The sequence below is a fragment of the Thunnus albacares genome, chromosome 3, assembly GCF_914725855.1.
Source record: "Thunnus albacares chromosome 3, fThuAlb1.1, whole genome shotgun sequence".
In the NCBI taxonomy this organism is placed as follows: domain Eukaryota; kingdom Metazoa; phylum Chordata; class Actinopteri; order Scombriformes; family Scombridae; genus Thunnus; species Thunnus albacares.
The window spans coordinates 9614942-9629388 of record NC_058108.1 but is presented as its reverse complement, the minus strand read 5'-3'; the positions used below and the strand labels follow the sequence as shown (position 1 = coordinate 9629388).

The following is a 14447-nucleotide window of genomic DNA, read 5'->3' as shown; positions in this document are numbered from 1 at the left end:
GGCTTCTGTTGGTGCCACTGCACTTTGACAGCCAGATCATAAAGAAAAACAAATCTATACGTTTCCAACGAACAAGTATTTCATTAACAGACTGAGTGTGGGAGTGCTGATCACAACTGAGAGCTGCATGTCAGATCATAGTCGTGGACATTACAAGAAGTAATCCGACATGTGTGGAGAGGACAGAGACTTACTTGGTGCAGTCATTGAAGAGCTCCTTACACGGACTCTGCTCCAGTCTCTCCCGGCACCCAGCGACTACCTCCTGCGGTATGTCTGGCAGATGGGCTGCCGACTTGAGGGTTAAAGAGACACAGAAACAAGAGGGTGAGGCAGGCAGGTAGGTAGACAGACAGACAGAGGGACAGAAACAAAGTGAGAGGTTGGTCAAATATGACTGCAGACTGTCAAGGCTAAGAAAACAGATCAAAACATTATCCTCCTTTCTGCTTGTGATCCTGTATGGGTAAACTGGTAGAGCATGTCAACGAGGCTGTGGTCACACCTCACTTGTCTGGTGTGGTCTAAACAAACTTGGGTTCGTTTGTCATTTTGGTTCAGTTCATTTAGGCTGGTGAGAACGCTGTAAACTATTTGATAATGGTATGGGACACATTCAAAAGCTAAACTAAACAATCCAGTTCCTCCTTCTTGCGGTATAGGGCGGCCTATTTCCTGTATTGTATTTCTAAAGGAGGGTCATCATTTCTGTTAGATGAAGTCAAAGTAGAGTCTCGACCAATAATGTTCATCAACGAACCAAGAGAACTAAAACAGAGGTGTGAACACTGCCCAACACTACTGCAGACAGGGGTGTAAATGAAACTTGTCACTGGCAAACATGTGTTCATATGTGTACTGATAACATCAAGACACAAAGCACTAAACAATACAGAGAATAAGAAAACATCCTTTCAGTTTATTGCACTTAATCATGCAGTTAAACGAGACGAACAACTGGAAGAATTAACATGTAATTCTGCATATACAATATGCAATATTATCTTATAATGAAATCAAAAGAATTCTTGCGGACTCTCAAGATATCAGTCTGTGTATGTGTCTTACCCCATTATTAAAGTATGTGTCTAAAACATTCAGTCCATAGTCCCTCCTCTTCTCATCAGGAGCTAGCTGGTACATGGCCTGTCAGAAGAATAGAAGTGTGAGCAACCACACCAGCACAGGAAGCCATGTTCATTCAGCCATCTTTAATATCACTCCAAATAAGGTCAGAGACAGAGAGAGAGAGAGAGACGGCACCAGAAGGCAGGAAAGAAGAAGAAGGCTGAGAGAGAGAGAGAGAGAGAGAGAGAGAGAGAGAGAGAGAGAGAGAGAGAGAGAGAGAGAGAGAGAGAGAGAGAGAGAGAGAGAGAGAGAGAGAGAGAGAGAGAGAGAGAGAGAGAGAGAGAGAGAGAGAGGAAAGGGTGAGGGGGTTAATAAGAAACAAGAGAGAGAAAGAAATTAAAATAGAAATGAGCGTGGGACTGCAGACAAATAGAAAGATGTTACCAGTTACAAAACATCTCATCTTAGTCAAGGCAGCAAACTGGCAACCATGTTCGTCATCCCGCTTCGCCCGTTACTCTTGTCACCTACCAGGATGGCGCCTCAGTTTTCACTATTTCCCCATTGCACTATCACAGATTGTGTTTTTGGTCAAATATGGCTGTAGGCAGGGAGATGTTCTGGAGTTTGACTGCTCCGAGCTGTGTGTTTTGTTTGAAAACAAGCTCGGCAGAGAGGAATGGGACTGAGCTGCGCTACTACGCATCACAGCCGAGGCATGAAGTCCTCTATGCGACCAACAGTCCATGTCAAGCACTAAAATGTTTCTTGTTTCATGTCTTGCATTTCTGTCAGCCAGCGTGAGAGTGTATATGCATCTCCCTGTGCGCGTACGTGCTTGTCTAGCTACCTTGAAAAAGACTAATGTAGGTTTTTATTAAATAAGTATGATTCCCCCCCATGTTTTTCTTTCACAAATACCTCCAGGGGCCTAGACACAAGCTTGGGCCTGTGTTTGCCTGCTCACCCAGGGGACCTGCCTCTGACGTGGGCTTGACCTCATGGAGGAGTGCATGGAGGAAGGGGAGGGGTCTGTTCTCTGACAGCCTGTCTAAGTTGCTAATCACCCCCCACGCCCACCCCACCTACCACCCAGTACTACTGCCAAGACCAGGCAAAGGACCAAGTTCTCTCTTTCCCCTCTCTTCCTCCCCGCTCTTATTCCTTGTTCTGCAGGCCCCAAATCAGACCAATCCCACAGGAGAAAGCTCAGAGAGGTGGAGAGGATGAGAGAGACTGAGACAGAGAAACAAGGACGGACAGGTAAAAGAAAACGTGTGAAAAAAGAACAGGTGTAAGCAGAGTACTAGTAATGGGCTCATTCAAAGTCTTACCACAGCGTCCATAAACTCAATGCAGCGTTTCAGCTCTGGCCTGGTGTCACAGTACTGACGGAATAACAGCCGACCAATGGGCTGCTTCTCACATAGACTGGTGTAGTCCCTCTCTGAGAAGAAGAGAGAAGAAGAAGAGACACACAGAAGTGTTACACTACACATTTCAAAAATGACATCTCTCCAATAGACATGGCTTCATGTAAAAAGGTTGTGACTACAACTGCAATACACTGACTATATTAAGAGGGTTCTCATTCATTTCAATGTCTCACTATGGGATACGCCTCCCTACATTTTCCTCAGAAGAATTTAGCTCATAACACCAATTCTGATCGCCACGTCCATAGAACCACCTACCCTTAAATAGCTTGCACTACAATGCAGCGTCATTCAAACACCTCTTCTCACTTTGCCACATATCTCAAACTGTTGCATAGGCTAGCTAGCTTAACTGTCCATAGACTGGAGCTATCTTGGCAAACCACTCCGTCGCCGGGCGCTAGCTGCCTTCAATCAACTCTCAATCAACAGCCTCAGCTATCCACCACAGTAGCCTGGGTGCTTTACCAGTTTCGCACAACAAGCACACTGGCAAGACGCTCAGTTTCTACAAATGAGCACACCAGCTAATTCACCATTCCTCTCCATTAGCAAACCAGCTTACAAAGATGGACTCCAGGTCAGCTTGTGCTGCCTTGGGCTGGAACATGCCCGACTGCCATCGAAGCCCCTGGTTCATGCAGGCATGGTGCCTGTTTCACCGTCAAGATTCTACGATGATGGCTAGCACACCAAGCTAGCTTGTCTGGAAAAGACCCTTACCTGTCTGTCGGTGACATGCAGGTCAACAACCGAGATAAGGTGGGGAAGAATGCAGACGCCGGGCCTTGTGCTGGCGCCAGCTGGGGCTCACAGCTAGACCTAGCCATGGCACCTCCTTCTTTGGAAGACATGCTGGAGCTGGATTATGAGGACGACAACGAAGACAGCTCGGAGCTCCTCATATCCAAGGATGACGAGGATGGGAACGAAATTGAGAGCGACACACGTCCCGGCGGTTCTGAACCTGAGGGCGGATGTGCTGTCCAGGGGCACACCACTATATGGAGAATGGACTGTGCGATTGTGGAGCAAGTGTGGATGCGCTAACACCACACTGCGGTAGATCTGTTCGTATCAAGAGAAATGCGCGATGTAGGAGCGCCTCTCGGTGTGGACGTGCTCGCACATGTCTGGCTGCCCGTCCTCCTGTACGCATTTCCTCCTTTGGTTCTGATACCCCATTCAATCCAGAGTGAGAGATCACCACCACAAACTGACTCTAATAGCTCCGCACTGGCTGGCAGAGATATATCAACTCCTGTGTGGACAGCCATGGCAACGCCTGCTACACAAGGACATACTGTCCCAGGCAGGGGGGACAATATTTTACCCATACCCAGAACGCCTGGCACTACGGGCCTGGCCCGTCAGTGGTATAATTTACATACAGTGGGGCTTACTCAGAATGTAATTAACACTGTTCAGAGCGCTAGAACCTCCTTCACCAGGTTCCTTTATGACTGTAAATTGAGGGTATTTGAGGAGTAGTGTCAAAGGGAGGGACACTTGGTCAATGGTTCTCAGAGGTGCATGAGCGAGATGTCTCACCAGACAACCCTTCTTGCTGGGGCAAAGGGAGGTGCTTATTTTGAATGATGCTGCATCATAGTACAAGCTATTCAAGGGTAGGTACCTGACGTGGACGCCACAATCACCAGCCAATCAGGACTGGCATAATGAGATAAATGCTTCTGAGGAATATGTGGGAAGGCGTATCCCATAGTGAAACACCATGGTTTTTTTTTTTCCTTCCTACCCATAGTGAGAAACAAACCCAGGGAAGCCTTTTTAATGTCTCTATGAGCAGTTTGCAATATTAGTCAAGCTTATCTCACTACCTTAACCTATCTGTACTTGGAACAGGTAGCAGCTTTATTCAGAGGTACAAAAATACACATTCTTCACATCAGAATTATTCATTCATTCATTAACAGAATCCATAGTTTCTTCCTCGGATAGACTTAAAAGCCTGTGTCCTAAAAATATAACATTAAACAAAAAAAAGAGAACTACAGTTTCGCTAGCCTCTGTTCAACTAGCTTCCATAACTCTTATTTTCTAAGTACATTTTTTTCTTAAAAGCTGATACATGAACCTGGGTTTTTCTTTTCTTATCCAAAGATAAATTGATACTTACTACTATAAAACTACTTCATATTAAATTTGAATACTTTGTCATTTTTACAAAGAAAAAACAAGGAGTGTACATAACATGTACACAATGTTACAATTTGTAACTTTGGTAGAGTAGACCAACTCTCCATATTTGGTTAAATCTAAATTAATATTTCCTTACTTCTGAGAAGAGCTATAGCCTCGTCCAATCATTTAGCTAAACTAGGCTAATCCCATTGAAAGACATACTTTCAATCTGCAGAGATACTATAATCCTGGGTAAGACGGAAAATGTACCAACTAAGAGACAGGTTACTTTTGGTGGGAATTTCAAATGTGCTACAATATGCTAAAAACAAAACACACAGCATGTCTGTGTTTTCTGTTTTCTGCGTGTTGTCTATGCATGTGTGTCTCTTGTGCAGCTGGCCCCGGTCTATTAGGACTAATGGTGTCCATTTGAGTCATATTTCCTCTGGTACCAAATGAGGAAGAAGACCCAGGACATTTTCCATCACTGGCTGACAGTAAGGACACACATACACACACACACACACAAACACAAGATAAACATACAAACAAAAATAGGCCACACACATTCATGGACACATGCGCACTTGTGCACAGAGGAAGGAGGAGGAGGGATGCATGGGATGAAAATTTCTGAGTGGTGACAGCTACAGGACAACCTCCAACAGTAAATCAAATCTTCATGACAGCCCTCCCAGCTGCGCTGTTTATTACACAGCAACTCTGCAGCTCAGTGCTTCTCATTCAAACTCACCATTTATACGACCACAAAACCAAAGTTATCACTTGGCTGAGCAAACAGCCGAGTGTAGAGATATGATATTTTTATTGCTTCCCTTTCCACTGTGTGACCACTGCGTTTTAAATCTACAGAACAAAAGCTCTTTCACAAAATCTCACTGAGAGATCCCTAACTGTATTGCATTGTGCCTGCCTTCAGACAGTGCCTTTCATCTTTGATCACCAAGATTCGGGAGGCCTGCTTTGGCGTTTCTCTATCAGCTGTGTTCAGCTGGAAAAGCCCCTCATACTCTGAGTTGATAAAGGCAATTTTAGGGCACCTGTACAGCAAAAATGTTTGAAGTTGTTCATTTGAACTCTGGAGTGTTTCCTCCTGTAGTTTGATTCATCTGGCCAGGTGAGAACAATGTTGTTTGAGCTGGGTATGATCAATGCCTGAAAATGTGGATCTGTGGTCTCTATTTCCACACAAACAAGCGTTAACTTCCCTCAAAATCTTGTGTCTCGTAGTCACAGGACAAGTTACTAACACTGCAGTAGTTACTTCTGAGTACACAGGACTTTTGTTTATGAGTTCGTTTGTTTGCAACTGGGCATTGCGAACCTAAACAAACCAAATTCAACAAAGTCAACTTTTCCACTCTGGATCAGAAGAAAATGAACTTTGAATGCTCTCTTAGCTTGAATAGTTAGTGTCTGCTCTCCAGCAACCAAATAGCTTAAGATAACAGATTCTTGTAGTTCTCATTTTCTGTATATCGCTACACAAACAGATTTAAGGACATTAGGTTTGCAGTGTCCAATGTAACATTTTTCCCCCCACGGACCCACTTAGTAGATCAGAGTTTTACTGGCTCAGCAGCCAAAAAATGAAAATAACTCTTTTTTTTTCAATAATTTTGGTGATTTATTGATTGTATACATGACATGTACAACAGTGATGTTCCCTTTAGATTTGGTTGTTTTCCTTTAGTTATGGATATGTAATGTTGATATACCATATTTACTCAAACAGTGGCCGGGGTCTTTATTTACCTCAACTGCAGAGGGTACCAGGTCTTTATTGGAAGCAGGCTTATATTAGAGAGAGGCCTTTATTTCCTAAATTCCCTATTTGATAAATATATTTGCTCATATTATAGTACGAAGCCTCATTGTTTTCTGATCTGCTTCCGTTTGCTCTGTTAAATTTTTGTTTTTTCCCCAGCCTGTTTTTGGGGGTGGCCTTTATTTGTTCATGTTGACCACGCCCCCAGCCATTATCAGAGACCTGGCTTTTAATTGACTACTGTCTTTTATTTGAGAAAATATGGTATAACACAAATATCCAACATTAGGAACATATTGGATCAGTAAATGAATGGTGTATAAATGTAGGTTTCTCCATATTGTGTGTAAAGCCAAAGAGTATGGAATACATAGGGAGAAGAGAACAGAGTTTATGATACTATAATAACATTTCAGCGAGTATGGATGACCTTGATAATAAACTCTTGTGTCAAGAACTGAGACAATTCTGAGAGATCTGCACAAATGTATTCGTTAAGATAGAACAGTGACAGAAAGAACATAATGGCATTTGTTTGTGTGTGCGTGTGTTCACTCCAACCTCCTTCTGTCTGCTTCCATGAGCCACTTGTCCACTACAGACATGGAGTTGAACTGTAATGAATGAATGAAAAAGAGAAACGCAGAGGAGGAAAATGAAACTAAGAGCATCTGTAGCCACAGTAAGTCATCTGTTGAGTGTTTGATGGTTACTCATTTGTGCTTTAGAATGTAAACCACTGTGAAACAATCAGGAAATAACATTTTATTTCTCTCAATCACTGCTTTGTTCTTGCTACCGCCGCTCACTCTCCTCGCTTGACCACTGCTGCTCTCTCTCTCTCACTGGTTTGCGCTCTCCGCTAGGGCTGTCACAGTGAAGGAATTCCCCCTGCAGTGATTCAGGGTGGCTCAATAGCACGGTATGCAGTCTATGCGGTATTAGCGCTGGCTTTTATTTTTGTGAAAATCAAGGTATGTTAGTCTGATTATGTGTCGGTCAAATGGAGCAGCAGCACCTGACGAACACGGAAAACACTGTTAATCATGTTGTGGCAGGACACAATATTGGTCTACAGCAGAGTCCCCACCTGGGATTTATGAATGGAGTCTGGCTGGACGCTCCTTTACATCGTATGATTGGTGGAACACTACTTTACCTCACATATTAAATGGCAGCCTGCTCGGCCACGCGGTGACCCGGGAGAGTTTAACATATAACCAAGACAAAATATTCATACAGACATGCTTTTAACTACCCCGTATCAGCATCGACCCCCTGTCGGCTCACTCCAAGCCCAGCTCTGTTATGAGTGCCAGGTTAGCTGGACCCCAGCCTGCGAGATACTGCGCATGCCAGGCGGGATCCTCCGGTGCTGCCAGATTGGAACGGGGGAGCCGCCAAACATTCAATAAACACACACTGAAGTGTAAAACAAGAAGGGCCTAGCCTCATGAAAAAAAGAAAAAACATGAACACAGCACAGTTGTGGCGGTTGCTTGCCATCCACCGCAGCTGGCTTGTCTATAGCGCTTGTATTGCAATATTGCGATTATTGCGACAGCCCTACTCTCCTTTCACTCACGCTCTCTCTCTCTCTCTCTCTCTCTCTCTCTCTCCCCAAAGCAAAGCCTAACTTTACTTTTAACATTATCAAAAGAAGATTAATGTACTCCCCTCGTCCCAAACTGTATACCTATGACTGGTCACTCTTTGAGGTGACACACTCCAATTTGCGTAAGAAAAAAATCACAGAAACTGTTCAACATTATTGAAAAGATGTTTAAGTAACTGACCGATTGAGTAACATTTGTTGAGCACAGAAATGATCCATGTGTCAACATGCATGACTAAGCCGTTAGTAACAAAACAATAATAGTTGTGGCCTTATGGTTACGGTGAATACCACATAACTGCAACGTCTACGGTTCGACTCCCAACCCCTATCTCTCTCTCCCTGTGTTTCCTGTCTTTCTCTACTAACTGTCAAATAAAGGCAATATGCCAAAAAATAATCTTAAAAATAATAATAGATTTCATTATACAAACTAAAATAATTTAAACCTCCCTCCCACTACCACACACAAACACACACACATCACTTTCACTTCCCATTGAAATAGGAGGTAGTAGTCTCAGCAGTTTACGTATATACTGTGTTATTTTCTGTCATAATTTGTTTACATTTTAACGGTACACAGAACTGGGACTTGGCAACAATCTATACTCAGCGACACATGAATGATTTTAGTATCTATGTTTTCATAGACTTAATGGGTAAACAAGTCAATTTTCTAAAAACAGCACATTCCTGTAAAAGTAAAAAACTACCACAGAGGCAATTCATGTTGAGGTTCTGAAAAAAATGTACATTTTTAAAAAAAATAAAACAGCAGAATCTGATGTTAGTAAATTCTTTAGTCCTGAGATGTATCTAGTTTTTCCAGCCTTACTGGGTTGAACATATAACATCGCTAGGGTCAATGTCCGTTAATGTCCAAAAGCAAACATAGCAATAACGCTAAATGTTATGTATAATTACAGATTTGTCTTTTTATGCTCGCCATCTACATCTTTTAACTGACTCTTAAATTTTAAGCAGAAATGTGAAAAGTGAAAAAGAGAGCAGTTTCTTTGGCCTGGCTCTGGGTTAGAGTGTGTGTGTGTGTGTGTGTGTGTGTGTGTGTGTGTGTGTGTGTGTGTGTGTGTGTGTGTGTGTGTGTGTGTGTGTGTGTGTGTGTGTCCAAGCTGAATCCAGGCTCTAAATCATTTGAATATGAGAACGTAGGCCAGCATTCCACCAATGAAAAATTTCCCCTTTGCGTAAGAGAACACTCTCCCCTGTCGTGAGGAAAAACAACTGTGAAAGAGAGACGGAGAGAGTGAGAGCGTACAGGACGTCAAGGTGTCAGAGAAATATGGGAGAGGAAAATGAAAGGCCTGAAATGAAGAGTTGTGAGGCTTAAACTAGCCTGGACTAGATCAGTGGACTAAGCTGCAATTACGACTTAATTAAAACTCCAATTTAGGCCAAGAGTGAGTTAGTGAGACAGTTATGTGCACTAATGTGTGTGTGTGTGTGTGTGTGTGTGTGTGTGTGTGTGTGTGTGTGCGCAATAGGTACAATAGTGTGTGTGTGTGTGTGTGTGTGCACATCTTTGAGGCAGCAATGCTCACTGCTGCTATGCAACAAGAGCTGTTAGTCTCCATCCAAAATACCTCTGGTTTCAGGAGCGCATTAGACAAGCAAACATGTCTGCAGTGATCAAACTGCTAAGGTAATAGGTGCACATGTGCTGTATGTATTGGATGGATACCAGAGGAAAGAAAAAAAGGGAAGAGGAGATGGAAGGAGAGGAAGGAGAGAGAGAGAGAGAGAGTAGTCTGGCTGGCAGACAAAGTGGCTGCAGCCCACATAATGTAATCTAGGCTTCCTAGAAGCACTGCACACTTGTCAAGGCTAAGGTCAAATGCCTGACATTATCAAGACACAACAAAGACACTGCTATCAGTCACTATACTGTATCTTTCTATCCACTGTGCCTACACTGTGTTCGGGCATGCGTGTGCGTCTCTGCTCACGGGGGCGTGTGTGCATGTGTGTAGATGCAAATGCCTACACGTCTGTGTCTTTAAGTATGCAAAGGGGATTATTTTGATCCTGCGCTCTGTGTGATAGGGAAATTACGCAATAGCGTCTATGTAATAGTGACGTATGTAACCCTCAACAGCTGCTACACACACACACACACACACACACACACACACACACACACACACACACACACACACACACACACACACACACACACACACACACACGCGCGCATGCACATATAGCCCATTTTTAGATTCTGCTGCAAAGTTATAATATAAACGGCCATAAATATGTAAGACTTGACAAGTATGATGCTCCTTCACACTTTAGGTGACGTTTATGTGCCGTTTTTTTAAACCAGGTAATCTATCACAGCTGACGACAGTTACATTCAAGTTAATAATAATCAAATCTGTCGGTGATGATTTGTGATGAGCACAAAAGCAACACAATCGACGCTGAGTAAGAGATATCACCGCAGGGAGTATGTGCATCTTCATCTCTTTCACTCATCCTCCCTCCTTTTCTCCCTGCCGTTTCTCTCCTGTACTTAAGAGATCTTTTCCCCCCGTTGTAACGGTCTCTCTCTCTCTCTCTCTGTTTCAGTTTTCCACTTACACTCCCTCCACAACTCTCCTGTCCTCCCACTTTTGTGTTGCTCTGAAGTGGTGGAAAGAGGGAGGGAGAGAGATACAGATAGTGGGAGGGGGAGGCATGGAGATAGAAAAGAGGGAGGGAGAGAGCATGTGGGGGAGGGTAGCACTGCAATCTCTGGCAGAGATAGCTGTGACGCACTATTACACACACACACACACACACACACACACACACACAGGCAAATATATTCAGAGGACTAGGGTGAGTGGGTGGGGGGGGTGGGGGGGCAAGGAGATAATGTAGCTCAGGAGTAGAGTACTTGTCTGGGCCGCAAAGAGAGGAACCTGCCCCTCACTCTCAAGTCAAACCTGGATGTAGAAAACGGGACGTAAGCACTGTTGAAGACGTTTTGATTTGACACGTAAGACTTTATTAAAAACGTATTCCCTGAGTAACACACACACACACTTATACACACACCGTTTCCTGTCCCCTGCCTGTAACTGTGGGTGGAGACGGGTAGAAACAGGAAGGAAGTCCAATCTGAACTTCCTCCCTCAGTTAGACCCACCCCAACGACACAGCATGGCACGTTATCTTTCTGCGTCACACACACACACACACACACACACAGCATCATCTCCCCCCATTTCTTACCAATAGTGCGGCGTAGCTCCTCACACTGGCTAATGTGGGGGAGTTTTAGCATCTCCTTCCATTTCTTACTGCGGCCATTCCTCTTCCCTCCTCCACCTGCGAGACACAGAGAGACACTGAAATCAGCTCATCCATCAGGCCGCTGTTTCGACGTTGCACTTGGAAGTCTTTCACCGCGTCCGTCCAGTGGCATTTTATTTTAACACAAGAACAAGACGACATCCAGCCAAGTGTGTGTGCGCTCGTGCATGTGTGAGCATGTTGACCTTACTGTGACCAGAGGCAGGAACAGCTGGTTCGTCTCACCAGTCGCCTCCATGCATCATGACAGAACATGTGGTGAAGAATGTTGACAGCTTCAAAGATCATGGGGGCACGCACTCGTCTTGTCACACACACACACACACACACATATACAAAGTGCCCGGAGCTCAGTCTCAGTCAAGCATTAGCAAAACATAAATTTAACATAACGTTCATGGGTTATCTCAGTGAAAACACTCACACACACACACACACACACACACACACACACACAGGGTGGTGTTTGGATGGTCCTTTTGGCAGATCAGATGACCCCGATGTGAGGGGTGAACGACCTCTAGGCACAACAGTGCTCTTCAGAAGACTGGGGTCACTCCACATATTTTACTGAAACACTCATTCCAACACCAGCAGGGGCGGTGTTGTGTGTGTGTGTGTGTGTGTGTGTGTGTGTGTGTGTGTGTGTGTGTATGTGTGTGTGTGTGTGTGTGTGTAGAGGAAAGAGAGAGAAATAGTCAGGGGTAAACTGAGGTATGTACTCCTTGAGGCAGACAGAGTACTGAATAACAAGTAGTACACTGATGAGCTGCTGCTGCCATTTACAAACCGGCATGTTTACAAAGCACAAAGCAGACATTTAAACAGACAAGAAGAAAGCTTGTACGGTAGTATGCATGATCACAATTGATGATCATCATTTCACTGGAAAAAAAAAACACCCTACATACTGTTTACAACTTCTAAAATGTGAGCATGCGCTTACTCATCTTTTTGCCAGATCATCGGAAATGTAATTTAATTGGTGTTTTTGACTCTTGATCATACAAAATAGCTTTTACAACTTCACTTAAAGCCCTGGTAATATGCAGCGAGAATCTGACATTATTATGTGATTATTATTATTATTATGTGATTATTTCAAAATCATGATATCTTAATCAAAACATGGCGGACTAGATATGAATTGACAAGTAGTAAGTTCATAGATATAATATAAAAGACAGGGGTGGCTATAATAAGAAAAGTTGTACGATACAGTACCAACACAAAACGACACGCTTTTTAATACCTTACTTTAAAAGAGTGCCCTACTGATTTAGTGTTGCATTCCTCTAACACTGTTGGACTCATGGACAGTTTTTTTTTTTTTTTTTTTTAAAAGCAGAACCAGAGATACTGTATTTTTTTCAAATCCATGCCTACTTCTGCCTTGTCAAAATCAGGTGCCTACATTACCCACAATGCAACTCGATCACTAACAGTTCGGTTGGATATTTGGGTGTGTTATGCTAGTAGCTAATGTAGCCCCAAGCTTCAACGCCAACCAACTCTGAGTCAATTTATCAGACTTTGACTCATATCTCCCTCTGGAACCACAAAACGTTTTGTTTGTCTTTTCACAGGCGTAATCCTGAACACCTGTAAACAGACTGATGTGTAATCTCACAATCTGTGGAGTTCCCCTATTTTTCCACAAAATCATGTTGTTCTTCATTTGACCCACATTTCTCAAATGTTAAATGCTGTCAAGCAACTATACAAGAATTAATCCTAAATAAAATACAGTCGAAAAAGTATTGCAAAGTATGATTTCAATTAGAAACTGTCTCAAAGAATCAGTAGCAGCACTAAACATATGACCAGTCATTTCACGCCAGCTTTCAGTAATTGACAGTTTGTTACTCAGTTTACTTTCATGCTGCAGACACATCCCAGCCGTTGTGAAAAAAGTATTCAGGCTAAATACCTAACCCTATTAAACTGTTACATGCCTTTTGAGTTTCACTAATTTGTCGTTAAAATACAAATGATGATAACAGGAGGCATCTTTTTACATAAGTAGAAAAAACAAACTCTTCAGTAGTTTGAATTGTTATTTAGGCAGTAAGATATTAGTGAGGAAGACAGAGAGCAGGACAGAAAGCTCTTACTGCAGACTCACATCTGGTTTCAGAGTCAGTGGATTTAAACATCGACTATCTTTGGGCACACGTTGCTGTTTTTCCCATCTATCCAACTCCATGTTTTAAAACGCTGAGAAAATAAACTAGCCGAACCCGACTGAACCACGTCTGCTGTTACAGTTTGAGGACGACAGAGAGGGAAATCCTCTGCCCTGAAGTTCACGAAACACCAGCTGGTCCAGCAGTGACGTGACAGTTTCAACAAAAACACATAAAGGGGGGTGAAACACCTGCAAAACAACACCTTCACAATACACACAAGCATATTGTTGATACCAGTGAATGTGTTCTCACATCAAAAACATCCTCATCCCTAATTCACCACAACAGGCCTCTTCATTTTCATCACTTTTTTTACATTTAATTATATTTTCAAGTCTTGTCCTGTGTTCATGGCGAACAATAACAACCAAAAACTGCCTCACCGAGCCAGATGTCAACACTACAAGTGGTCACAATTTATTTGGAGAAGAAATAGTAACACACACTTTCAAAAAAACAGACAAATCTTTAACTTTTACACACCTTGAACGACTAGACAGGAGTGTTATCAGCAGCTACCTGTTGACGTTTTGTTAATGAAGCTCATAAGATCACACTGATCTCATGTTGTAGACATTGACAGGTATGTTGACAGACCTGTTATGGGGCTGCAGGGCATGTAGACACATCCACACATAGATGTAAAAACACGAGTACAAAAATGTTGTATGTTGCCTTTATGAAGCAAAAGGAAAAAAATAAAAAGAAAACAGCAAAGACAAATGTTAGATTTGACTATTGGATTAGCTGTCATACACTCTTATCATCTGATGATAGCCAGTTGCACCTGGCCAGGTATTTTGCAGGAGAAATCCTTGTACCCACTCGAGCCAAAAACACAGAATGATTGATGAATAGAGTCAAATCGGCTCAACAAAAAGTAA

The 14447-nt window shown here is 43.0% G+C and overlaps 1 protein-coding gene across 3 annotated transcripts in view; it reads right to left on the bottom strand.

The window, feature by feature from the left end:
• The window catches only part of grk4 (G protein-coupled receptor kinase 4), a 52260-nt gene that overhangs the window by 22107 nt on the left and 15706 nt on the right, over positions 1-14447 (bottom strand). For 2 of the 3 annotated variants that reach the window (XM_044346292.1, XM_044346291.1), the window contains exons 2-5: positions 11294-11389; positions 2403-2515; positions 1069-1146; positions 195-295 (exon numbers count right to left, since the gene is read on the bottom strand). In XM_044346292.1, coding sequence (XP_044202227.1) covers positions 195-295; positions 1069-1146; positions 2403-2515; positions 11294-11389 — 388 coding nt within the window. Of the gene's footprint in view, positions 1-194; positions 296-1068; positions 1147-2402; positions 2516-3227; positions 3318-11293; positions 11390-14447 lie in introns of those variants that run through there. The other variant, XM_044346293.1, reaches the window with a different exon arrangement.